General features: G+C 41.5%; 2 protein-coding genes and 1 long non-coding RNA gene across 4 annotated transcripts in view; 1 reads left to right on the top strand and 2 right to left on the bottom strand.

The window, feature by feature from the left end:
* Positions 1-19573, top strand: part of LOC134202276 (vesicle-fusing ATPase 1-like) — a 33825-nt gene extending 14252 nt beyond the window's left edge. Inside the window, exons 4-12 of the mRNA XM_062677312.1 lie at positions 1860-1989; positions 2049-2137; positions 2197-2815; positions 2879-3214; positions 3282-3470; positions 3582-3872; positions 3936-4120; positions 4176-4337; positions 18051-19573. Coding sequence (XP_062533296.1) covers positions 1860-1989; positions 2049-2137; positions 2197-2815; positions 2879-3214; positions 3282-3470; positions 3582-3872; positions 3936-4120; positions 4176-4337; positions 18051-18186 — 2137 coding nt within the window. The 3' untranslated portion in view covers positions 18187-19573. The remainder of the gene's footprint in view (positions 1-1859; positions 1990-2048; positions 2138-2196; positions 2816-2878; positions 3215-3281; positions 3471-3581; positions 3873-3935; positions 4121-4175; positions 4338-18050) is intronic.
* LOC134202274 (uncharacterized protein K02A2.6-like) lies at positions 10264-12912 on the bottom strand. 2 transcript variants are annotated; one of them, XM_062677309.1, is made up of 2 exons: positions 12712-12912; positions 10264-12000 (listed from the first exon to the last, which is right to left on the bottom strand). In XM_062677309.1, exons 1-2 carry the CDS (start codon positions 12725-12727, stop codon positions 10325-10327), a joined length of 1692 nt encoding a protein of 563 aa, XP_062533293.1. In that variant the 5' UTR covers positions 12728-12912; the 3' UTR covers positions 10264-10324. The 2 variants fall into 2 exon arrangements, with proteins under 2 accessions (XP_062533293.1, XP_062533294.1); XM_062677310.1 differs by having other exon boundaries at positions 12088-12912.
* Positions 19574-21197: 1624 nt separating the features above from the next.
* On the bottom strand, positions 21198-26877 carry LOC134202277 (uncharacterized). The gene is made up of 3 exons (XR_009977194.1): positions 26630-26877; positions 26158-26420; positions 21198-22114 (listed from the first exon to the last, which is right to left on the bottom strand). It is a non-coding gene; the product is annotated as an uncharacterized LOC134202277 (long non-coding RNA).
* Positions 26878-26883: the final 6 nt, after the last annotated feature.

Genomic DNA, 26883 nt, shown 5'->3' on the forward strand with positions numbered 1-26883 from the left:
ATGAAGTTGTTTGCGATGTAGTTACTTATTGAACATTCGAAAAAAAAATCCAAGAATAAACAACAAACAAACAAAGACTTTAGGAAAGATGAAGGCATTTTCTAATTCCTACAAGAAGTTCCGGAAGAACTCCCGAAGAATGTTTTAAAGGAATTGCTGGGAGAAGTTCTGAAGAAATTCCTTATGGATATCTAGAACAACTTTTTCCAGCGATTCATGAAATAAATGCGGAAACAATTTCAAAAGGAAAAATTTCCGATGAAATCCTCAACAAATTCCGAAGAAATTCTCAAAAGAACGAATGGAATTTTTAAAGGAATTTTCACAGGAATTGCTAAAGAAACATCCAAAGGAATTCCTCAACGAGTCTCCGAAGGAGATTATAGGAATTCGTAGAACAAAATCCGAAAGCATTCCGCAAGCAATTTTCGAAAGAAATTCGTAAAGGATTTTCTGAAGAAATCCGTAATGAAAATTCTTAAGGAATTTTCGGAGAAATTTTGTAAGAAATCTCCGAAGGAATACCCAAACAAATTTTAGGAAGAATTCCTAAAATAATCTTCTAATCTTCTTTCTTTATTTATTTCCAAACTAATTTCTGGAGTATTTTCGAAGAAATTCATAAATGAATGTTTGAACGATAATTCTTCGAATATTCTCAGAAGTTCCAGGAATTTCACAATAAGACTTTTGCTATACAGTATTAAATAATTTCAAGACAATAAAATTTAATTAAATTTTCGTAATGTTTGAAAATACCTGACGTTTTAACTAAATAATTAGACTAAATACTATGCAGCGAGGCGACAACACCCCAGTTCTGAGCTACAATAGCTGTGAATAAAAAAATAAGAAGCGTTTTCAACTGATGCTCGTAATATTTGCTCAGCAATATTTGCTCTGTTGATGCTCAGCAAGTGGTTTTGTCAGTTATATTCAGAAATTGATTTCATAAATGACTTACTCGGGAATCGGAACAAAAATCGGTAAAGCATTCCCAGTTGGGATTTAATTATTTTGCTAAATCAGTTCGCCTTATAAGCCAACTGTCCTAATAGCACAAATCTTAAAACAAAGAAAACTGATTAAATAAGTTGAGTTAAATAAATAAAAAATAAATATTGTCAAAATAAATAATGTGCAACTTGACTTGAAATTTCTTCCTTTAAGAGTGGGGACGCTTTGGGCATGTATCAAGGCCCCACAAGAAACCCATTTTCGAGTCACCTACAAGTTTAGGTGCCTGACTAAATGAGGCCAAAGATCAGTTTTACAATTTATGTATTATTATACTAGATAAAGCCTCATTCAAACTCTCCAACTAATCAACCAACCCATTAATTAACCAAGACAATATATGTCACTACACCGACTTAGAGACACCATCGTTTGAGGTAGATTTGAAATTGAGTTTTGACGAGATCCACCTTAACAACATTTATGAACTTCCATAAGACTAGTTCAGTACTATTCCAATTAAAACTACCAAGCTGTATTTCTTCACAGATACGTTTTCAGTGTCTCGTGCTTGGCTTGACTCAAATTAAGTTAATTGATTTTTTTTATTGCGATTAGTCACCGGCGTGGCAAAATTATGATCGGCGGCGCGCCGACCCAAAATCATCGGCGGCGGCGGCGCGAGTAAAACCACCGGCGGCGGCGGCGTGGCGCGGCGGCGCACAGGTCTACCCTGCATCCGTCGGCTGAAAAATTCCAGATTTCCTAGATATTACAGAAAAAATTATGTACAACTTAACAGAAAGTATTGGATTAGCTTTGAGCATCTCTCTGACATGCGATCGATCCCGGGATTTCCACGGAAAGTCTCATTTGAAAACATTCTTTTACTTCTTTTATAGGTACATCGATGTCTCAACAGCTCCTGGGCAGCACTTCATCTTTTCTGTCGAACGATGCCCGGACATACCCAACTACTGTATCGGCTTCTCCCTGCTTCAACGCAAATGGGCAACATTGTCAATTAATCAGGTAGGTTGTATTTTTTTCTAATTCCCATTCTTTATAGTTAATATGAACTCATTCTTCAGGACATATCTGTGAAACCTTATTTTTTCGATCGTTCTTCAGAAGTATTGTGCAATGTTAGTATTGAGGTGGATTTTCTGCAGAAGAAAACGTAAGATCAATTCAATGAAATTACATGATTGTCGAATTCAACTTTTCAATTTTCTACAGAACCACGTTGGAACCCTATGACAGCGATCAAATGGCGAAGGACTTTGTCCTGCAATTTTCCGGTCTGGCGTTGACCGTTGGTCAACCGCTAGTGTTCAGCTTCCAGGACAAGAAGCTGCTTGGCCTGTGCATTAAGTCGCTGGAAGCAATCGATGCCAAACAGGAAGGCAAACAGGAAGCGAAGAGAACCAATTTCGGTCGACTGCTTGGCAACACATCGGTCACCTTTGAGAAGGCGGAAAACTCCTCGCTGAATCTGGTTGGCAAGGCGAAGGGCAAGATTGTGCGCCAATCGATCATCAATCCGGATTGGGACTTTGGAAAAATGGGCATCGGTGGTTTGGACAAGGAATTCAACGCCATTTTCCGGCGCGCGTTCGCTTCTCGAGTTTTTCCACCGGAAATCGTGGAACAACTGGGTTGCAAGCACGTGAAGGGTATCTTATTGTATGGTCCTCCCGGTACTGGTAAAACCTTGATGGCCCGTCAAATCGGTAACATGCTGAACGCACGTGAACCGAAGATTGTGAATGGTCCGCAGATTTTAGACAAATACGTAGGCGAGTCGGAAGCTAACATCCGACGGTTGTTTGCCGAAGCTGAGGAAGAGGAGAAAAGGGTAAAAAGCTTGTTTTTAATTGTTCGATAATCAAAACTAAAAGCTTCACATTTTCCATCCTAGCTTGGTCCCAACAGCGGATTGCATATAATCATCTTTGACGAAATCGATGCCATTTGTAAAGCTCGAGGAAGTGTCGGTGGTAACAGTGGTGTGCACGATACCGTAGTTAACCAACTGCTGGCGAAGATCGATGGTGTTGAGCAGCTGAACAATATCTTGGTCATTGGTATGACCAACAGACGGGATATGATTGACGAGGCTTTGATGCGTCCAGGTCGATTGGAGGTGCAGATGGAGATTAGTCTTCCCAATGAAGAAGGTAGAGTTCAGATTTTGAACATCCACACAAAGCGTATGAGAGAATTTAAGAAAATCAACCCAGATGTGGACAATAAGGTAGGGCATTTATAGCCGCGAGAGAAACGATGAGTTTCCATTGATTTTTTTTACTTTGATTTTGTAGGAACTTGCTGCTTTGACCAAAAACTTTAGCGGTGCTGAGCTCGAAGGTCTTGTTCGTGCGGCTCAGTCAACTGCTATGAATCGCCTCATCAAAGCGGCATCTAAGGTAGAAGTCGACCCTGAAGCCATCGAGAAACTGATGGTCAACAGAGGCGATTTCCTAAATGCGCTTGAAAATGACATAAAGCCGGTAAATATCCAAAAAACCATACACACTCTTGACAATAAATTTGTTCGCAGTTATTCGGGTAGAACCGAACCATGCAAATGTCAATATATTATAATCAACTCTTTTCATTAGGCCTTCGGCACTGCTCAAGAAGCGCTTGAAAATTATGTCATTCGTGGTATCCTCAACTGGGGTCTGCCGGTCGCACACGTACTGGAGGATGGTGCCCTCTATACGCAGCAGGCTCGTGGTGCCGAAGGTTCCGGTTTGGTATCAATCTTGCTGGAAGGTCCACCAAACTCCGGGAAGACGGCACTTGCCGCCAAGCTGGCGAAGATGTCCGACTTCCCATTCGTCAAGGTGTGCACACCGGACGATATGGTCGGCTTCACGGAGAACGCTAAATGTCTGCAGATAAGAAAGGTAGTATTAATCGTTGGTAATCATTTTACGTTTCATTGACACCATTTCTTTCTGATACAACAGTACTTTGACGACGCTTATCGTTCAACGTTGAGTTGCATTTTGGTAGACAACATTGAAAGACTTTTAGACTATGGTCCGATTGGACCGAGGTATTCTAATCTTACTCTACAGGCTTTGCTTGTCTTGTTGAAGAAACAGCCCCCGCGAGGAAGGAAGTTACTAATTCTTTGCACAACCAGTCAAAGGTAATATTGTTTAATGTGAATGTGACGCACTAGATAATTGTATCAATTGTTTTAGGCAAGTTTTAGCGGATATGGAAATGTTGTCGGCATTTACTGCTGTGTTACATGTGCCGAATCTCTCAGAACCAGAACACATTTTATCAGTATTGGAGCAGGAACAAGATTTGTTTAACAGGCAGGATCTCTCCACTGTCTATAAGAGGATGAAAGGTCACAAGTAAGTACTAACAGTGTCTTCGGTACTCAGTCACGCAGTCATACTATTCTATATTCAATAGTTATATTATCCATAAGCCGTTATATCTTTGATTTTTAGTTACAATCATGATTTGCGTTGTAGTTCATATTCATAATATGTATTAGTATTGGGACCTAAAAAACTAGCGGTTTGGTCAAGGTTAACACTCCAACAACCAAGACTCCCAACAGTCGGAACGCTATTTTCAAATCGCTGTATCTCCGCCGTTTGTGAACCGATTTGAACAATTTTGGGACTCACAAATTTTCCCGTCCTCTAAGATCGGACCAAAAATTACCTCTCGGGACCTTAAAACGTCGGAGCAAGTCTTGATTTTTATACAGATTGCGTGGTTGGTGCTCACCAGCTTGATGTTCATCCCTAAGATTTAGAAAGTTGCCGTTTTCTACAAATTTATTCAAGAGGTCAGAACGAAATCATATTACTTCGGAACTCATCCGCTTGACGGCGCTAGTGTATAATGAAGAATTTAATAAATAAATTTCTACAGCCTAAAGAGGATTTCTGCAGCATTTATAATCCGTTAAATTTTAAAAAATGGGGGAATTTCTGCGCAAATTCTTCAAGCGCTGACCGCAGCAATTACTGTAAAAAAGTTTGCAGTAATGTTGTCTTGAATTTACGAAAGAATTCTCGGAATGTTGTTCACCGGCATTCACCAAAGGAAGTCTTCAGAAATTTCCAAACCGATTTCCACAGGAATTCATGAAGGAAACTCCGAATGTATTTCCGGAAGATTTTTTCCCAGATTCCCAGAGAAATTTCCGCAAGAATTTACGTTGCGATTTTCTCAAACATTTTGTTAGTGGTAATCACAGGGATATCTGTAAAAAAAAACTGACAAATTGCGCCTCGAATTTGACGAAAGGTTTTTCGGAAGTTTTTACGCAGGTGACTTGCTGCGTAAAAACTTCCGAAAAACCGCAGTCAATTTCTGCATGAATTTCCAAACCTTTTTCCGCGGGTATTAATGGAGGGAAGACCGCATGTAGTCTCCAAAGATTTTCCGCAGGTTGTTTTTGAATAATTTACTTGAATTTTCAACAAATTATTATATTCAATTTATAACAAAATTCCAGAATGAATTTCCGCATAAGTTCTCTGGGGAACTTTTGCATAAAAATCAGGATGAATTTCGACAGATATTCTCGGGAAATTTCGAAGCTCTACGCAAGTTTATAATTACAACAAAGTTGCTTAATTTAATACTTCAGAATAAATTGCCGTTTTTGGCAGATTATTTGTGATTTGTCAAGTTCATCTATTCATCAATTATGATCAAATCTGGCCTAAACATTTCTTGTATACCAATGCATCTTTGTGCCGAATTCCACTGACAATAACGGAACAAAAAATGTGCGTATTGAAATAGTTTTGGCTGTTTAGTTCTTGTTTACTTAGCTTTAGTATTTCTAGTGGCGAAAACTTAGATGGTCGTTGGGGGTTGTTGAATTGACTGCGATTTTCTATTTTCAATTTGGTACAAACATGTGCAAAACTGAAGCTTTTAATCATATCAGGAATATTAAAAGACGACCTCGAAGAGAAGACGTTTAGTAGATTGTGGTAACCATAATTAATATTTCACGTGTATTTGCTTAAAATTTAGTTCTTGGATGCGCGGATTTGCGCGAAATGAATTTCATGTCACGCGGAAATGGCGCGGATTTGGCGCGGAAAATATTTCAGGATCTCCGTAACAACCCTGAAACCATCACACTAGTTTTGTCAATACCGACAGCAGCCGGCACTCAGGATGCGCTTTGTGTGATATTCCTGCGACGAGCTCTGGGGAGGAGGGTAGCATCTCCGGGTGAAATGTGGTCTGGTATGGCAACCTGGAAAAATAACAGGCGCGGCAGTATATATTTGCGGTTGAAAAACTGGGGACTGACCTGTGGGCAAGACTTGCCACACAGTGCCAGCCGTTGCCGAAATTACTACACGATTCCTTCCAGATACACCGGCACTGGGGAAAGACTTTGTGTAGTTTAGTCGACTGCTTCGTTGTTGGATATACTGCTTTCCTCGGTTTTGATGCTGGGTGCGAACTGTTCTTCCTGATTCTCCGGTGTCGATGTGCGCTCTCATTCCTTTTTTTCGCAATTTACAGTTTCGTGTAAAAAGTTTAGCAATCTTTTAGTGTTTTCCTCGCTGTAATTCAATGCGTCTCTCAGACTTGTTGTACTGATTCTATTGCCTTCCCTCTCTCCTACGAACTGTCGGCACTGAAGGATCAGATGCCGTACGTCAACTGTGACTATGCAGTATTCGCATGTGGGTGGAGGAGTTTCTTTAACAGAAACGTATGAGTCAGTCTCGTGTGGCCAATCCTTAGACGCGTTAGTACACGCTGATCAGCGGCGTTGGCCTGGTCCATCCATCTGTGTGTGTCACCCTTCACTTCTCGCAATTTCACTTCTCTTGAATTGAACCACTGATGATCCCATTGGTGTCGTATTTGCTGTCTGACCATTCGCAGCACATTATCTGCAGGGATGGGTATATCGATGCTTGGTTGTCCCCTGGCCTCGTTTGCCAGTCGGTCAGCCATAGTGTTGCCGTTGATACCAGCGTGTCCCGGGATCCAGCAAAATCGGACGGGTTTGTTTTGTACTGTACGTTCAATTTCCTGGATCCAAGGGTGTTCGATCCTCCTGATTCTAACGCCAGTAAGCAGCTTTCTGAGTCCGCCTCCGCCGAGAAAACGCTGCATTCGGTAGGCTGAATGTTCCGACTATTTCATTAGCATAAAATGGGGATCCAACTGTTTCATCCTGTTTAGAACCGTCGGTGTAGATTACCGCCGACCCATGAAAGTGGGTCGATAACAGCTGTTGGACAATTGGACGAACTCTGTCCGGCAGGTCGCCGGCTCGTACACTTCTCTTAACGTCCCACACCACTAAAGGACCGACGGTAGGAAGTGCTGTACCCATAAGTTCCACAAGTCGATCTGTTGTTCGCCGGATCAGAGGTGGTCGCTATTATGGGTGCTGTAGTTTTGGCTTTTGGCTAGGATCCGGAAGGCCGTTGGTGCTGCAGATTGAACTGCGAGGAATTCGAAGGGGAGAGTTCCAACTTCGGCCATAACTGAGATGATGGGGCTGGTCACAATGACTCCGGAAGCGTAGCGTACCATTTTTTTTATACGGGGGAGCGAGAGTCTACAGGGTCTCAGGACTGTAGTATCCTGTGGAAAGCCGTACGACAAGACACGTGCGTCCTGGTCTTTGGTCGGAATACGAATGCCCTGTCTAATACCAATGTTATTTGAATGCACCCGGTAAACACTGATCTGACCCAAAGTATTTCTAAGAGAGGTAGTACAACTTACAAGAATACGATACTATATTTACTTTCCTTTTTTTATATTTTATTTTGATGATCCTTGTAACTTACAACTCACTCTGAACCGTATTCACATAGTCTTGCATATAAGCGGGTTTTCGAACAACTCGCTTGATGCGCGATAGTTTCTCAACTGACTCATCACACAGTTGAAGACTCTCGCTGCTTCCTGACTTCTCGATACATGTGTCACCCACCTTCCTGGGCTCCGAAGTCAAACTTACGTCTACATCATCCGGGATTCGCTGTAGATGAGAGACGTGCCTGCGATATTTAACTCCCGATTCATCCGACGATACAATGACATCTCCGCCTTTCCTTTTAAGGACCTTATATACCTTAGGTCCATAGTTTGTGGTCAGCTTATTTGCTTTCGCCATATTTTTAATCAGCACATTGTCACCCTCAGAAATATCACTTGGTTTAGCGTGTCGCCGTCTGTCCGCATACAACTTTCCTTTTTCCTTCGTGTCCCTATCTCGGTCAGCTGTTTCCTCATCTTCATCCTTCGGTAGATAAATTGATGGAAGTCTGTCGCGAATGGTGTAGCCGAAAAGCATTTCCGAAGGAGTTTTCTTTGTGGTGGAGTGTGGCGATGAGCGATACATGAGAAGATATTTATTAAGTTCTTCGATCCAGTCAGCATGTGTAGCTTGGCTTATCATTAATCTTTTCAAAAGTGATCGGTTCTGCCGTTCCACCTCACCGTTCTGTTGCGGCCAATAGGGAGTTGTGCTGATTAATCGAATATTGTTAGTTTCACAGAACCCTCGAAACTCCTCACTGGAAAACTGGGGGCCGTTGTCTGCAGTGATGGAGAGCGGTAGGCCGAAACGAGCGAAAATTGGGTTAAGGCGCTTGATTGTCTCACAAGAATCGGTTTTTGTCATAATCTCTACTTCTATGTAACGGCTAAAATAATCAACTATTACGAATAGATAATGACCTGATGGAAGCGGACCAAGAAAGTCTATGGCAACGTGTTGCCATGGTCCCGATGGCAATTCCCTTCGTTTTATCGGTTCCGGTGCAGGTGGCGCTGTTACTAACATACAGCCTCTACAGCTCTTTATATATTGCTCAACCTTCACGTCCAATTTCGGCCACCAGACCTTCGCTCTTAGTCTTTGCTTCATGATAGTCATACCCGGGTGACCCTCGTGAGCAAGATCCAACGTCTGAGCTCTCAAGGTTTCAGGTATTACTATCCGAGTTCCTCGCAGCAAGATCCCATCAACAAAACATAATTCCGTAGCAAACAGCTTAAAAGGTGCAGCTTTCTCTGCCCAGATTCCCTGTTCTAAACCAACTCTCACGGACTGGATGACTTCATCAGAATCGGAGGCTCGTTTGATTTCCGTTAATTTCAAAGCTACAGGTAAAGCATTTGATGCTACCCATGCCACGTAATGTTCTGCTAATTCATCGAATGTCTTTCCCGTGACATGATCCATAATGGCCAATCTTGACAACGGGTCAGCGACGTTTGATTTTCCCGGCCGATAAAGAACAGTAGCTTTGTACGATTGAAGTCGAACTACCCACCTTTCGATCCTGGCACAAGGCTTAGATTTTGAACCGAAAATTGCTTCTAACGGCTTATGATCAGTAATGAGCTCAAATGAACGACCATACAGATAAAAGTGGAAACGCTCCACCGCCCACACGAGAGCTAGAGCTTCTTTCTCGATCTGCGCATACCTTTTCTCCACATCAGACAAACTTTTGCTAGCGTAAGCAATAATCCGGGGGCCCTTTTCGTTGATCTGCATCAAGACTGCTCCCAAACCAATCGGACTTGCATCAGCCACTAATTGTGTCCGATCAGCAACATCAAAATAACCCAATGTAGCAGGAGAAGCCATATGTTCCTTCAATTTGTCAAATGCTGCTTGTTGCTCAGATCCCCATACAAAGTTTTGTTTCTGAACCGTTAACTGTCGCAACGGGTACGTCAAAGTTGCCAGATCAGGAATAAATTTACTAAGATAATTCACTAAGCCCAACAAACTTCTAACCTCCTCCCCAGATTTTGGTTCTCGAAAACAGCGTATTGATTCTAACTTGTCTGTGTCAGGTTTGATGCCGTCTGCCGACAGAATATGTCCTAATACCCTCATTTCTGACACTCCATAAATACATTTATCTTCATTCAGGATCACATTCCAGTCACTGAGTCGTTGAAGGACCTTCGCTAATCGCTCGTCATGCTCAGCCTTATTGGAGCCGTGAACAATCACATCATCGATAAAATTTAAACATCCGTCACACCCACTCAGAACTTGTTGCATCGTCTTTTGGAACAGCTCCGGTGCGCAGTTTATGCCAAACATAAGTCTGGTATAACGAAACAGGCCTCTTCGTGTGATAAACGTCGTAATTTCACGGGATCGCTTTGATAACTGTACCTAAAATAAAACGCTAGTTTTTTATTTATTTCCAAATGGAGTTCATTTATTTAGATTGACGACTTCCGTAAAGTAACAAGTGACATTTGAAACGTAGAATTCAAATCAATAATGTATAGCAGGTTCGACAGCATAACATAAAAAAAGTGCCAATCAAAGGTTAATCGATGCAAATCTATTACGGATTCAACCCACCTGGTGAAAGGCATTTTTCACGTCCAATCGAGAAAAGACTTTTGCTTTTGACAAATGCGGCAAAAAATCTTCGAAAGTCGGGAGGGGGTGGTTTTCCCTTTCCACAGCTTCATTCGCCCGTCGCATGTCTACACATATGCGTACGTCACCATCGTCCCCTTTCGGCACCACGACTACCGGAGATATCCATTTAGCTGGCTCGTTCACGGGTTCAATAATGCCCTGGTCAAGCAACTCGTCCAACTTCTTATCGACCATCTTCTCTAAAGCCACCGGAATACGCCGATATGGTTGGACAACAGGAACAGCGTCCGACTTGATTGGGATGTCAATAACTATGTCCTTGATTGTTCCTAGTTTCTTGCATTTCGTGTTGGTCTCCACTTCATTAACCGGTACGCCAATTTTCAGAATACCCATAGAAATAGCGGTATCCCGACCGATCAAGATTTTTCCGTTTCCTCCAACGACATAGAATTCAGCTGATTCCGCTGCATCTCCCATTTTGATGGTAGCAGTAAACACACCGATCAATGGCAATGCTTGTCCTCCATACGCTTTGAACGTTATCGGCGCTTCGCGTCGTTGGTTCGAAACAATCACTTTTTTTTCCTTCAACTCGTTCCAATGCGACTGACTCAGCAAATTATATTTAGACCCTGAGTCGACCACTGCAGACACAATAACACCCCCGATTACACATTGCATTTCTCCGTTGCTGTCAGGTGTGGTTACGTTGAAAATGTACTCGACTTGTTCTTCGGAAATGTGTTTAACAGTGTTCGTTTTATCGTCCTTACGATTTTCATCGGTGGTGTTGGAAATTCCTCGACGTTCAAATCTCTGCTTGTCGATCCTCTGTTGTTTGGTCCGGCATTTCTTTCCAAAATGATCCTTGCCGCCACACTTGTTGCATACTTTCCCTTTGGCAGGACATCTGTCATCTTTGGCGATGTGTCCGAAGTACCCGCAACGGTGGCATTCTAGTTGCCTCGTTTCGATGACTCGCCTTTTCCTATAGGGTGCTGTATCAATCTTGTTCACATCGTCGACATGTTGCTTCAACTCACCAGCGCTGGTAAACGACTTTTCTTGTTGAGCTACAGTCTCGAAGATCTTCGCGATACTCAATACCTCCTCGAGACTGGCATCGCCTCGCTTCAATAAATCCCGGCGCAGCGTGGCCGATTGGCAGTTCTGGATGATCTGATCTTTGATATTTTCTTCTACTCTATCGCCGAAACCACATCGTTCCGCCTGGACTCGTAGTCGAATAGTGAAAGCATCAATATTTTCACCCGCGCGTTGTTTCATTTGCCGCAGCAAATGTCGCTCATACGTGGAATTCTCTTTCGGCAGGAAGAAATCGTTCAGCTTCGCTCTAGCTTCTTCGTAGCTGGTCATATTCGGTGTGTAGCTCTCAATATTCAGTAACGGACCCCGCATTTCGATTCCGGGAGCTTCGGGTAATGTGTCGAATAGCTGCTGAACATTTTGACCGGCATAATGTAAAAGTAAATCTTTTTTCCATTCCTCATCGTCAATCCGGCTTGCTCGAACCATCGTTTCGAAAGATCTCAACCACTTTCGCCACTCACTGCCAACATCATCGGTGTGCGATGTATAATCAAACGATTGGAGCTGCAGCCCGAGTGGTCGAATCATATCTGAAACCAAATCCAAAACACATATATCACATTTCAGTGCTTTCGTTGTTGCTTCTATAACATCTGTCACTAAATGTAGGTACATACTTTTTTGAAATATGCAAAATATCTATCTAAATAAAACTTTCGAAATTCAAAACTTTTGTTGATTTAGAAAACTTTTCCAAAACATACACCACTAAAGCACTTGACGGTGATCTGTCAAATTATAGAACCCCGCTGCAAAACATATGGAAAGATGATTTCACAAATGCAACAGTATGCGCAATGCATATTCAAATAAAGGTGAGGAAATCTGTCGTTTGTGATCGTGTACGCGAAATCAAATTCTCTGTCAATCTACCACATTGAACTTCGCCGGCAACCCTCCAAGGAGGTGTCATATAGCAGAATGCAAACATTTTTTTTTTGTTTACTTTTTCCGTATCCACTAATACGTTTACATGGGAACTCAGTCTCACCTTATAACCTGTTGGAATCGCATTTAAGCCATATTTCTCTTCTTCTTCGCTCTACCGTCTCTGCATTTAAGCAAATAATGTTTTCATTTCTTCGTCAGCCTCAAAGCATACATTCATCGTATCTACCACCGCATTTAAGCCAATATTGCTTTCTGCATTTCAATGTACCAGACCCAAAAACACAGGCACAGGAGATTAGAGTCTGCTTTCAGTTCTTTCCGTTCCGTTTTTTCTTTTTTTTTTAACTCACCGAATGGGTTCGTCATCCTCGTCGCCAATGTAGTATCCTGTGGAAAGCCGTACGACAAGACACGTGCGTCCTGGTCTTTGGTCGGAATACGAATGCCCTGTCTAATACCAATGTTATTTGAATGCACCCGGTAAACACTGATCTGACCCAAAGTATTTCTAAGAGAGGTAGTACAACTTACAAGAATACGATACTATAAGGACCTCCTCGGCTCACTAGTCCTATTCTATATATCAGCTTTGCAGTGACCAATTCCGAGCCAACCTGCACGATTTTTTACGTCTGTACAGTGCGGTTCGGTCTAAAGTGACGCCTAGGATCCTCGATGCGCATTCGGGCTGCAATAAAATGTCTGGGACGATAAGAAAATTATTTTGAGCTTTTTAGTGGAATGTCTTCACTTGTCATAAGACGAGTTTATACAATCCCATTGAATTCCCCCACTTAATTGTATCTTGACAGATACGTATTTCGACCTCAACAGTAAGGCCGTCTTCGAAGTCGAGTCAAGTACGAGACACTGAAGACGGCCTTACTGTTGAGGTCAAAATACGTATCTGTCAAGATACAATTAGGTGGTGGAATTCAATGGGATTGTATGAACTCGTCTTATGACAAGTGATGTCTGGGACTTCGTCGCAGATATGGAAAACCCCACGCTCTTTTCCAACTTGTCCACAGCTTTGACGGCGGTTTGCAGTCGGCGGTGTAAACCTTCCCCTTTCGCACCACGTGCCACAAGGAGGATGTCATCCGCGTATAGAAGGATTTCAACACCTGGTGGCAGCACACGAAAAATAGGCTGCATCGCGACGAGAAACAGCGTCACAGACAGGACGGAACCCTGAGGTACTCCGTTCTCCAGAAGGTACTCTTGAGACATGTCCCCGCTATGGACACTTGGAAAGTGCGTTCCGAGAGGAAAGTTTGCAACAGATTGAGCATCCGACCACGCATTCGCCAAGACTTTAGAGTTCGCAATATACCGTGTCATCATGTGGTGTCGTACGCCTTCGATAGATCCAGGGATGCTATCAGGCAGTGCTCGTCGATAGTAGGGACCTTTCAAGCTCGGCAAAGTACGTGTCGGTACCGTGTCCAGCACGAAAAACGTGTTGGCGCTTGTCGAGCCATCCACTTATTCGAATTCGGTGATCAGTCGCCGATTAATAATTTTCTCGAGGAGCTTTGCCATGCAGCTGGTGAGCGAGATTGGCCGGAAGGCATTTGGTACGGAATCGTGGCAGTTCGGTTTCGGGATAGGAACGACGATGGCATTCCGCCAGCTGGCGGAAAACTCTCCGCTGCGCCAGATAGAGTTCAGCAGGTCGAGAAGCGTCGTTTTCACGGATAGCGGGAAGACGTTGTAATAGGGGGTACCTGATGGAGTCTGGACCTGTTGAGGCACCTCGCCCTTTGTCGAGAAGGGCAGAAGACAGAACAGAAGTTCGCTCAGGGTAATATCGATGCTGTACACATCATCGTTGTGGTACGAAAAATCTATGGACCGTCGTTCAGCTGCCGCTTTCGCCACCTGGAACGATGGAGGGTAGCTGGAAGTCGCCGATCTCTCACAATACACTTTCGCAAGTTCTTCTGCAGCTTCTTCGGGATTGACCGTGTATCCGTCCGTTCGCTTGAGGACCACCGGGCGCTGTGGCCGGTTACCGCGTCCGCCACAGTTCGGTCGTCGTGCTGCTGGGTGATATTTTCGCAACGAAATTTTCCTATGACTGCTCCTTTGCCTTACTGATCGCCTTTCGTGCCGCTGCTCGTGCCTCCTAAAATTTCATTAACGCCTCGGGATGACCCGGATCACATTGCCGCAGACGTCGGAGGGATCGAAGACATTTTCTCCGGAGTCGAATTGCTGCTTTTGCTTCTGGGCACCACCATGGTGCTACTTTTGGCCCAATTCGGACGCTGGTTCGCGGGATGGATTTTGTCGCTGCTGCTATTATCTTCTCTGTGAAGCTGACAACGTCGCACTCGGCATTTGGCCGAATAGTTTCAGCGGTAAGCCGCTCGTACAATGGCCAATCAGCTTGATCGTAGAGCCACTTCTGTCGTGCTGTTTGATTATTCGTCCACCCGGGGATGGACAAGATGATTGGGAGGTGGTCGCTATTATGGGTGTACGACAGAGTTCGCCATATAAAGCTAGGAGCCACACTCTCTGAACAGATGTTCACGTCAATTGGCGAGGCGAGCTGTTGAATGAAAAACAGCCGGGCAGCCGGACGATGGCTGCTTGTTTACGCCGGAGAAAGCACGCAGCGAATACACTTTTCCACTTTTATCAAATGTTTTTCGGGCGATTTTTACCAAACCTTCACTACTCACGCTCACTTTAGCACTTGATATGCTGATCGAATTACGTTACGGCCGCGAAAAACTAGGAAAAATTACCTTGTTTGTTTCGAGAGCGCGAACTATACCACCGCACGGGACGGTGTGTCGGAACGTGTGATAGATTAAGGTGGAACAGAGGTAGTCTATTTCCATTTTTTTTTTCCGAGAACGTTGGTTGGCTTGAAATATTCAAGAAATTTAGCCAACTTTACTGACAAAGATGGTTTTAATTCCACATAGGCGTCAATAATGCGAATCTTTCGTATGAGACTTTGAACAAAATGAAAATATCATCCAAAGTATTTTGTGTCTAGGAGAACGTCCCTAACAGAATTCACAACTGCCTTCTCAAAGCCATGCCATTATTTGTGCAAATGTTCAAAAGAGCCTCGAGAGCTTCTGTATAAATTTCCTGTGTTTTAGAGCTGAGCAAAATGAACACGAGTGGTAGGATCCTTCTACTTAGCTAGCTTAGCTTAGCTTAGCTTTGACTGACTACACATATCTATGGTTGCTACTCCGTGATTGACCAGAATCAGTGAAATTGCACAAAGAATCAACTGAATGATTGACTGGGATTGTTCAAGCATTCTCAGTGTGCAAGTTTCAGTGACTCTAAAATTCAAATGATCAATAACGGCGCCGGCCACGTCCTTGTAGTCAGTTAGGAAGAAGGAAGGAATATTAGTAGGTGGTTTTTGCTATTTGAAGACCGTGTTTACCTCTGCGTCTCCACAAAAACCACAGGAAGGATTATCAGTTAATTGGTAGGCATCGTTGGATCTGGATTCACTCTGATAAGCGATACGACCGTGTCATTCTTTATACACAGTGATTTTACCTAGCCATGAATCGGGCGCGAAAAGTAGTACAAACTAACTACCGGCCTACCGGGCGCGCAATGCAGAACACAATATTTCGTCCGATCGCGCCATCGTTCTGCTGTCCGAAACAAGAGAAATCTCGCACTGAACTGATTTTTATTACCGGCCGCGCAAAGCAGAACACAATATTTCGTCTTCGTCCGATCGTGCCATCGTTCTGCTGTCCGAAACAAGAGAAATCTCGCACTGAACTGATTTTTATTACCGGCCGCGCAAAGCAGAACACAATATTTCGTCTTCGTCCGATCGTGCCATCGTTCTGCTGTCCGAAACAAGAGAAATCTCGCACTGAACTGATTTTTATTACCGACCGCGCAAAGCAGAACACAATATTTCGTCCGATCGTGCCATCGTTCTGCTGTCCGAAACAAGAGAAATCTCGCACTGAACTGATTTTTATTACCGGCCGCGCAAAGCAGAACACAATATTTCGTCCGATCGCGCCATCGTTCTGCTATCCGAAACAAGAGAAATCTCGCACTGAACTCCTCGAGTGGTAGGATCCTTCTACTTGCCTCAAACTCACAGGAGCATGAATTGAACAAATCTGACTGAACTGTTGCGGTGCCCTAGAAAACGTCCCATCGACCAACCAGTACTCTGTCGCTTGAAGCCGTTGTTGGCCATTCTTGGTTTTTTTTAACTCTTTATTTATAGGACGCAGTTGCTTCTGACTGGACGACCATTTTTTTAGCGAATTTGGTGGCACGAGTTGGCAAAATCTGCGAATTATTGTCAGCCTCTTCCCGTATTACTTACGAAGGAATGTATGAGAATACTCGTTGGGTTAGACATTGCGGAATCCGTAAAATTTAGAAAGTTGCCTTCTACAGAAGTCAAAACGAAAATATCGCAGATCAGATTATTTCTGAACCGCTTTGCAAGTTCCCAGCAATTTCAGTACTTTCGGGAATCCATCGGAAGTTCCTCCGGAAGTTGCTCCAGAAATTCCTCCGAAAGTTCCTCCAGGAATTCCTCCAGGAATTCCTCCGGAAGTTCCTCCAGGAATTCCTCCGGAAGTTCCTCCAGGAATTACTTCAGAAGTTCCTCCGGAAGTTCCTCCAGGAATTCCTCCGGAAGTTCCTCCAGGAATTCCTCCGGAAGTTCCTCCAGGAATTCCTCCGGAAGTTCCTCCAGGAATTCATCCGGAAGTTCCTTCAGGAATTCCTCCGGAAGTTCCTCCAGGAATTCCTCCGGAAGCTCCTCCAGGAATTCCTCCGGAAGTTCCTCCAGGAATTCCTCCGGAAGTTCCTCCAGGAATTCCTCCGGAAGTTCCTCCAGGAATTCCTTCGGAAGTTCTTCCAGGAATTCCTCCGGAAGTTCCTCCAGGAATTCCTCCGGAAGTTCCTCCAGGAATTCCTCCGGAAGTTCCTCCAGGAATTCCTCCGGAAGTTCCTCCAGGAATTCCTCCGGAAGTTCCTCCAGGAATTCCTCCGGAAGTTCCTCCAGGATTTCTTCCGGAAGTTCCCCGAGTATTTTCTCCGGAAGTTTCTCCCGGAATTTCTCCGAAGTTCCTCCAGGAAGTGGAACTTTATTACGTTTCATCGTCAAATAACATAATTCCCATGGTCATAGAGGTACATTTGCAAATTATTTTGAATCAAATTTTCAGATTCAATCAAAACCAACAGTAAACCAAATGTAATGTAATGACAGTGGACGGTAGTGAGCTACCGTCCGTAGTCATAGTTGCTATTCTAAAACTTATTATGGTGGGCGTGCCAATTTGGGGTCATTCATTATTGACGTTGTGGAGGGAGAGGGTCCAAAATTTTATTACAGTATATACATTTGATAGGGGAAGTGCACCGGTTTTGGGCAACTTAGTGCCTATTTTGGCCAACCCTGAAAAATACATAGTTTTCCAAAATAATCGATCAGTTGAAAGCAGCGTTGAAGCGTGAGGGATATATCTCTTGTTGGAACTAATAAAACCCTTGCGAATAGCTTTATTTTTGAAGTTATTTGCAAAATTGGCCAAATTAGGAACATGGCCAAAACCGGTACAGTTCCCCTTTACATGTGCTATTACCATATTTGTATCATCTCTTTTAATTAAATTACATCACAACTTAAATAATAATAATTTCCTTCTGTTTTCAGAGTATTTGTGGGTATCAAAAAGCTGCTCGACCTTGTCGACCTAACCAAGCAGATTGACCCATCACAGCGCGTGAACAAATTCCTCTCCAAACTGGAGGAGGAAGGAGCGCTCGATGCCGGAACATCCATCCATTAACTTATAACCGGAGGGTAGCTATGGGATCTAAGTATTATCTCTTTCAACGACGTATTCTAAGGGAGGGCTCGGAAACGAAAAAAAACACAATAAAGTACACCACCGCCTCTCACACAATTCCCAAGTTGGATAGTGAACACCAAAGGAGCGAGAGGCGTGTTTAAAACTAATACTCTAATATATATATTAGTCTTGTACTTTAATAGTAATGCGTACTAATTACAACGTTCTATGGCGCGTTGATTTGAAAACGCTATCAATTATATACAGCTAAATTGTTGGTCTTTACAAAAAGAGAACACATACACACACGACAAGAATAGATATATGGACAAGATTTTCTTCTACGCTAAGATTATTGCAATAGTGATTTCCTAAAGAGAATCGTTCAAAGATGAACGACGAAATGCTTCTTTGCTGCATGTTCAATAATCTCAGATGAGTGCTATCAATTTCGGTTGTTGTGAATATATGCTATAATATTAAGCATGGAGTGTAAATTTAGTATCTGAGGATTAGTTCCACATTGTTTTACTTTTAGAACAGCTGTTAGACCCTACAGAGTGTTTCTTGTTTGTAAAATATCATATGATACATCAATCGACGTTGAGAGTCTGCATTAAGTTTGTTATCGGTGTGCATGAATTTCCGTTATTTAATTGTATCAAAGCGTAGAGAAACTAATATTTAGCTGTGATTCATCAATGGTTTTGATGATTCGCACCTTGGTTACCCTTCGTGATTCGCCAATAAGTAGGAAAAGTAAGATTGCTGAAATAAGTTAGGTCCTTACAAATAATTAAATCGCAGTTGAAACTCATTTGAAGCTTAATGTATCTACTACAGCTGATTCGATTTACAAATTAATTATAGGAATGATAGTTAAACTTATACAAAACAAATCGTCGTACTGTTGAGCCGATATATAAAAGAATGAAAGTGATTTAGTAACTAAATTTTGTTAAACTATTTCAGAAGTTTATTAAGTTGTCGCCACATTCCATACCTAGATTTACGCTATCCAATGAAGTGGAAGTCATCCAAATGTAGTCTTACGCCATTTATCGAATGCAATTTTAATTCTAATTATTCAATGTTGTGTTAGAATATCAGCTTCACAGAACAGCGAATTTCAGGGACTTTTCTTTCATTGTACAGTTTGATCTAGTTAGGCTATGTAGGTTTTGAGTTCAACAGTTTGTTTATTTATGCAAAAATTGTTTTGCGTTTTATCTGAAATAAGTCAGATATTTTACTAAATTTGTGTCTTTAGTTACAGTGAGGAACTGAATTGTTACCCAAAGTAAGGATGCAAAACAAAATATTCGATTGATTCGGTTTAGGAATACTAATTAGATATTGTAAAATAAACCTGTTATGACAACCACATGCCACTCAAATTATTTATGAAAGAAATTTACAGTTTCTAAATCGTAAAAAGGCATGAATTGATCTTATCGTCGATGGCGATAAGAACACGCAACACACTTGAACGAGCATGGCATGGACTCCTATTCACAGCGGCTTCTTCCTTCCGGATCTTGAAAGCTTCACGTTCCATGCAGGTGCCGTTAAACTTCTGAATAACTACAGTATCGCAACACTATTTCAAGTCAACGGCGAGGTTAACGAGAATAATCGCTCTCTGGACCTCTGCTTGGTACCATGTCACCTTCCATCTATTTGCTCTTGAACCCTTCATTAAGGATGTTCCTCATCACCGCCCTCTAGTAATTACCTTCGAAGAAAATATTATGCGTGATTTCTTCAACACCCCAACCGCGATGTCGTACGATTTCCATATGGTGAACCATCGCCGAAACAAAGAGCTATCAAATATGGTTTGGGAAAACATTCTTGGTCCAGTGGACATTAATTCTGCTGCAGAAACTTTTTCTCACATCATGGTGTACATCATCGACAGGCATGTCCCAAAACAGTCCGTTCGATTTGACTGTCGGATCACGTGGATGACGAATGCTCTCCGGTCTCTGAAAAGGTGTAACAAACCTGCATTCAGAAGATACACGAAACACCGTTGCCACTCAATTTTAACTATGGCAGACTCAACCACGACTATAACCGGATCAGTCGTTATCATTTTGTCGTTCATCAGTTATTATATTAAAACCTATGTATAATTAGATCAAGTCATATATGAGTTGCGACAACCAAATCGACTCAAATTGTGCTGCTCGGGAAACTACCAAAGAGGGATGAAGCGTCGACTAAAATCTCACTCAAAGTCCTTTTGGAACTGCGTAAATGAACAGCGCGAAGAGACTGGATTCCTATCGTCCATGGTGTAAATAGTCAGAATGGCCGCGGTTTAATATGGAAGTCATTCTAATTACCAAGGCTCTGTCTCATTTGGATAATTAAACTGAAATTAAACTTAAAAGCGACATCTCAATAATTATCGAATAACCCTGCTTGCAGAGCATGATTACTTTTGACAGATATCGAATCATTTTGCATCGATGTCTTATTGGAATTGCTGGGTAGCACCAGCCATTCTTATGACCGGGTTATTTGTTAATTTCCGAACTGTCACTTTTAAGTTTAATTCTCCAAATGAGACAGACCCCAAGAGCAAGGAATCACCTGACGAGGAAGCGTTCTACAGCACACGATTGACTCAACCGAACTGAAGGTAACAGAGAGACAGAAGAAGCGTCGTTGCCACCTTATCATTCATCAGGGGTGTCAACACAATGCGGCTGACGTAAAGGCTGTTTAAGCTAGGGCTATGAATCTGGCGGAATAAGTCTGGTATACACCTCACACATGGTATTCAATAAGTAGTCAATTTGCAAGCGCCCAACAAGGTATATGCAACCTGTTCTCAGCTAAATTCGCCAGTGTGTTTGAAGACGAACAACTACCTGTTGATGCCAGCAACGTCCCATTAGCGAATCAATCGCTCGGTGATATCGAGGGGAATGCCGAAGCCTTCTCAAAATCGATGTCTAAGCTTAAGACTTTACCTTAGCCTGGTCCTGACGGTGTTCCATCGATGATTCTCAAGGATAGAAGGGGTTTAGGGTTTGGAATCAGGAAATTTCAGCTTCTCATCCGGGCATTTGGCGTTAGGGACGATGTGGTGTGTCGTCGTGCACGAGGAATGGTTCGACTGGGAGCAATTCTCCTGTTATCCCAACTCTCTCTATCCAGCGGCGCATCTTGCTGTAAAAACTACAGTTATGTTTCCGGTCTATTAGATTCCCAATTACTCCGGATCCAACAAATCGATAGTTATTAACTAAACTGTGATTTTCTTTAGAGGTATTAAAAACAGCGTCAGCTCACTTTGAGGTTTCAGATACGAATCACTTCGTTCTTTATTTAGCTCATCGTTCAGACCTTCGTCTGCTCGGTCGTCTATCTATCGACCGTCGTTATTCGATTCCGTTAAACGGAGTTACTTACACACTAAGTTTAAATGGATTATGATTGCTCATATTATAAAGGCCTTTTCATTTTACACTCTCAACTGAATACACTTCAGTCCTTTCCCCTTCGGAAGACAGTATTCTGACTACGTATTTTAAATCTCAAATTAAAAATTACAATAATAAAGATTTATAATTCATAAGCAAATATAAATGTATGCTGTATGTGATTCGAAATCACTAACTAATACTTAATAAAGAAAATTCTGATCAGTTTTAGTTTTTCGTCGTCTTTTCGATCGCCTTGGACCGCAATCCGGCGATTCATCCGGATCATTGGAATGTTCGATCACACCCCTTCTTTTTCTGCTTCGACTAATCTCCACATCTGAGAAGCCACGGAATTCATCCTCGCTTTCGGGTGCCCTCGGCTGCTGCCGCACCAAGCGGATATTCGGTCGTGCGTGGGAATCACCACCCCTATAGATGCGAAGTTGATTTCGATGCGCCATGGTTGGCACGCTTCCAATTAGAATCTGGAATGTATTATGAGAATATCTTTTAATGTAATTTCCTTTAATCCATTTCGCTATGATGTGAGGATTATGGTTTTTATACCATACTTCGTCCCCTGGCGTCAGACTTTCAATTGGATCTGATGACAACCCTCGATCCTTTTTTTGATTAGCATCATGCGTTGGGACTAAACATTCTTTAGTTATTAGATTATCATGCATTGCTTCTTTTTCAAAAATATTGTAATTAGTTTTAGGATTTAGTAGATCTAATATTGTTTTAGGCTTATAAGAAAAGATCTTTTGAGCTGGATAGCTATCATCAATAGTAAGGCAATTATTTCTATAATTGAATAGAAATAAGCTGATTTGGTTCTCAATATCCAATTGAGAAAGTTCTGGATCATTTAGAAATTTTTTTAAAACATCTTTTATAGTTCTTACAGATCTTTCCGCCTGTCCATTACTAGATGGGTTGTAAGGTGGACTTTTAAGTACCTTAATTCCTTGGCATTTCAGAAAGAACGTAAATTTATGTGCGTTGAATGGTGGGCCTCCATCGGAAACTAATACATCAGGTAACCCGAACCTTGCAAAAAAAACAACTAATTTTTTCAAAACTTTATCACAATCCGTGCCATTTCTCATTAATTCAACCTCGATCCAATTGGAATAACTATCAACTATTAATAAATATGTCCGGTGCTCAAAATAAAAAAAATCAATGTGAATCCTGCTGAACGGTCTTGTTGTAGGTATCCATGTAGATTTCGTTTTGTTTTTTTGCAATATCATCATACTGTTACAAGAATCACATTTTGTCACATATCGTTCAATATCTGAGTTAATACCAAACCAATAAACACATTGCCTGGCCAAACGTTTCATTTTTACTATCCCTGCATGGTTGCCATGTAACAATTTTAAGACTCTATTTTTAATTGTTGCAGGAATTACTACTCTGTTTTTGTATAGTAGACATTCATCTATCATTTCTAAATCCTGCTGATTAGCGTACACATCAATATAGGGCTTATTCACTTTTGCTGGCCAACCATTTGTCATGAATGAAATAACGTTTTGCAGAAAATTGTCCGCCTTAGTTTCATTGGCTATCACAGAAAAATCAATGGGAAATTCGTTACCAAAATTAACACTATTCACTAATTCTACATCGCATTCATTGGGAACGGCATGGTTTAATGGGAAGCGAGAGCAAAAATCCGCGTTTCCCATGTGTTTCGATGGTCTATATTGTATTTCAAATTCATAAATAGATAATTCTAGAACAAATCGTTGTAATCTTGTGGCGTAAATTGAATTTCTTCCCTCTTTACCAAATATCCCCACCAAAGGCTTATGATCCGTATAAATAAAAAACTTTTTACCATATAAGAATTTATGAAACTTTTTCACAGTGCAAACCAATGCAAGCGCTTCTAAATGGAGAATTGGGTATTTTTGTTGGGCTGCATTCAGCGAAAATGATGTGAAATAAATTGGCTTTTCAAATCCGTCTATTAAATGTGCCATTACTCCTCCCAAACCATATCCTGAAGCATCAGATACTATAACTATAGGTTTATTGGGGTCATAAAACTCTAAAAACTGTGTTTCTACTAGTGCCTTCTTACTTTCATTGAAAGCTTTATCGCATTTGCAATCCCAAACAAATTTAACGTCCGACTTCAACAAATTATATAAATAATAAAGCTTGGTGGACAGATTAGGAATAAATTTATGATAATAATTGATCAACCCTAGGAAAGACTTTAGTTCCGTCTCATTTCGAGGTATCTTTGCATTTTTAATAGTAGAAATTTTATCTGGGCATGGACTCAATCCGTTCTCACTTATAACATGCCCTAAATGAACTAATTCCGTCACAAAAACCTGCATTTTTCCCAATTTACCTTTTATATTAGCTTTCTGAAGTCTTTCAAGAACTGTGATTAACTTTTGCTTGCAGTCATTCAAGTCCTTTCCAGCAATTAACACATCATCCAAATATACTGTTACATGATCAATTCCATTCAGAACCTGGTCCATCACTTGTTGAAATATCGATGCACTGGATGATGCACCTTGTGGAAGCCGATTGTATGAATAAAGTCCTTTGATAGTGTTTATTATCATAAATTCTTTGGATCTTTCGGAAAGTGATAGCTGCGTATAAGCTCCCTCAAGGTCTAAAGAACAGAAAAATTTGCATCCAGCTAACCCGGCAAAAACATCTTGAACAGTCGGCAAAGGATAAGTGTTTGCGACAATAAATTTATTAATCGAAACCTTGCAATCTATAACTAAACGTATTTCATTATTCTTTTTCATAACAACGATTACCGGAGAAGCCCATTCACTTGTTTTAATTGGTGTTATTACTTTTTCGTTTTCTAGTTTTGTCAAATGTTCAAAGACTTTATCCCGCAAGCGGTAAGGCACATCGTAGGCTTTCCTAAATATTGGGGCCTCAGATTTTAAGACCAAATCGGCCTCATACCCCTGAATAGGGAAGGAAAAATCTTTACTAAAAACGTCTTTATACTTTCTTTTTATCTCATCAATTATTGTCTGATCGTTTCCATGGCTAGAACTATGTATTGAATTCACAAAAACTTTCCTCCAATTAGGGAAAAATACGTCAAGCCATGGTCTTCCCAATAAAGGGGTGAAAGATTTCTCACAATTTATCACCAAGAGCTTCAAATTTGATGAACTTTCATTCAATTTCACAAAAACATTTGCTTCTCCTTCTATGACAAGACTCGTTCCATTCACAACAACCAGCTTTTTATAACTCTTTGATAATTCTTTAGAAAAATGATTGAAATATTGCTGTCTACTCATAACAGTCACGGACGAGCCACAATCCACTTCCATGTCAAACCAAACGTTATCAATTTCTACTCTCAAAAGACAAGGTTCACTTATGTTACCGATAGAAGACACGTGCATACAATTAAAACATTTTTCTCACCATCCGCATCGTCCTCGCTATCAGAATCCGTTCTCAGCCTGTTAACCATATCGCTCAAAAATTTATCCGGGTTGGTGCAAGAAGCGTTCGAATCAATCATGTTTATTGCGTCTCTGTGCATGTTTTTAACTTGAAGCATTTTCTCTTAATGTGCCCTTGACACCACAAAAATCACAAACCATTTGTGAATAATCTGGACGAACCCATTGACGGCCTCCAACCTGTTTGTCCTGACTATTGTTCCTCCATTGCCTATTTTGCCATTGTCTTTGTTTAAATCGATCTTTTTGGTATGGCGAGTAGCCTAATCTATTTTACGGGAACACGGTTTTGATCAGCCCCTGAATTACCATTATATCTTGCTGCCAAATCAAATGTTGCCGCTAACTTGTTCAACCTTGCACCAGGAAAGCCCGACGATTTCAATGATGCTATTTGGTCCGCATTGTTGCTGTTATCCATGTTTTTAGCATTGTTCCTGGCAATTTCCCAGGTAGCGATTAATTTCTCAGCTGCTTCTAAAGTCAATTTCTCCTCATTCAACAATCTTTGTTGAAGAGATTTATCTCGAATTCCAGCAACAATGCGGTCCCGAATTGCCATTTGCTTGAAATTCTCAAAGTTGCAGAACTCTGCCTGGAGTTTGATGGATAACACAAAATCCTCAAGCGATTCGTCTGGCTGCTGAACTCTTACATTAAACTTTAAACGTTGTACCAAGTCTGATTCGGTCTTGTCGAGTCGTGCTTTCAATTTATCTACCATTTCTAAATAAGGAACTTCAGCCAAATTGCTATTAGGGTATAGCAATTTCAATTCGCGGAAAATGGTTGGGCCACTTAAAGTTATAAAATGGTCCCGTTTCTCATCTTCGGGAACTTTATTCATATTGAAAAAAAAACCTAACCGCTCAACCCAATCTCCAAAAGAATTGCCCTTGCGGAAAGGCTCTAATGTACTATTAATATTGGACTGAGCCATAATTGATTTAAAAGTTTGTAACTAGCACTGCAGCAATTTGCGCTAAGCAATATAAAGTTTTAACCGGATTCCTTTGTCTCGCAATAATAAAGATAAAATGACTCACCAGATACGCCTTTCAGCCGTTGCCGACAATGATAAAAGGTGAATTCGCGCTTCTCGCCACTAAGCAACAAGTAATCCGTCAGTTGACGTCAGCGAATCAGAAAAGCCTCTTCCGGCTTGAAATCCACCAACCTAGGAAGCCAACCACTTGAAATTGAAGAATCTCCGAAGATGGCGCTGGTTTCCCGAAAGATTACTTGCGGATAAGCAAGAACAAAACACAGCGATGGCGGATCCTGGGAACGTTAATTGATCCTATAGTCACTATTAGAATAAAAGAAAAAAAATCTCTTAGTGAAGGTTTACAATAAATATTGTCTCAAAATTCTTTTGTCATTTAGTTTCTATTATAGTAAAACAAAGAATATCAGAATGGCGTCCACTACTGGTGGCAGAATGGCGTTTTCACAAATGAATAGTTTTGTTTAAAACAATAAATCCGCAACAATCGGGATTCTTGGGTAAAAACTTACCACACCATAAAAAACCCTTTGATCGACGCACTTCTGAATTCCTTTACTAGCAAACTTCGGTTGTAAGATTCCCGTTCCAGGATGGTTTTGTCCCTTAGAGCCTTGCGCTGATTGATGGCTAACGATCTGCCGAAAAACTGATTTTAAAACTTCTCACAGCTCAATCAGCTCAATCGCACAATTTTCCTCGTCGCCAGTTATTAGATTCCCAATTACTCCGGATCCAACAAATCGATAGTTATTAACTAAACTGT

The sequence above is a fragment of the Armigeres subalbatus genome, unplaced genomic scaffold, assembly GCF_024139115.2.
Source record: "Armigeres subalbatus isolate Guangzhou_Male unplaced genomic scaffold, GZ_Asu_2 Contig1121, whole genome shotgun sequence".
Taxonomy (NCBI): domain Eukaryota; kingdom Metazoa; phylum Arthropoda; class Insecta; order Diptera; family Culicidae; genus Armigeres; species Armigeres subalbatus.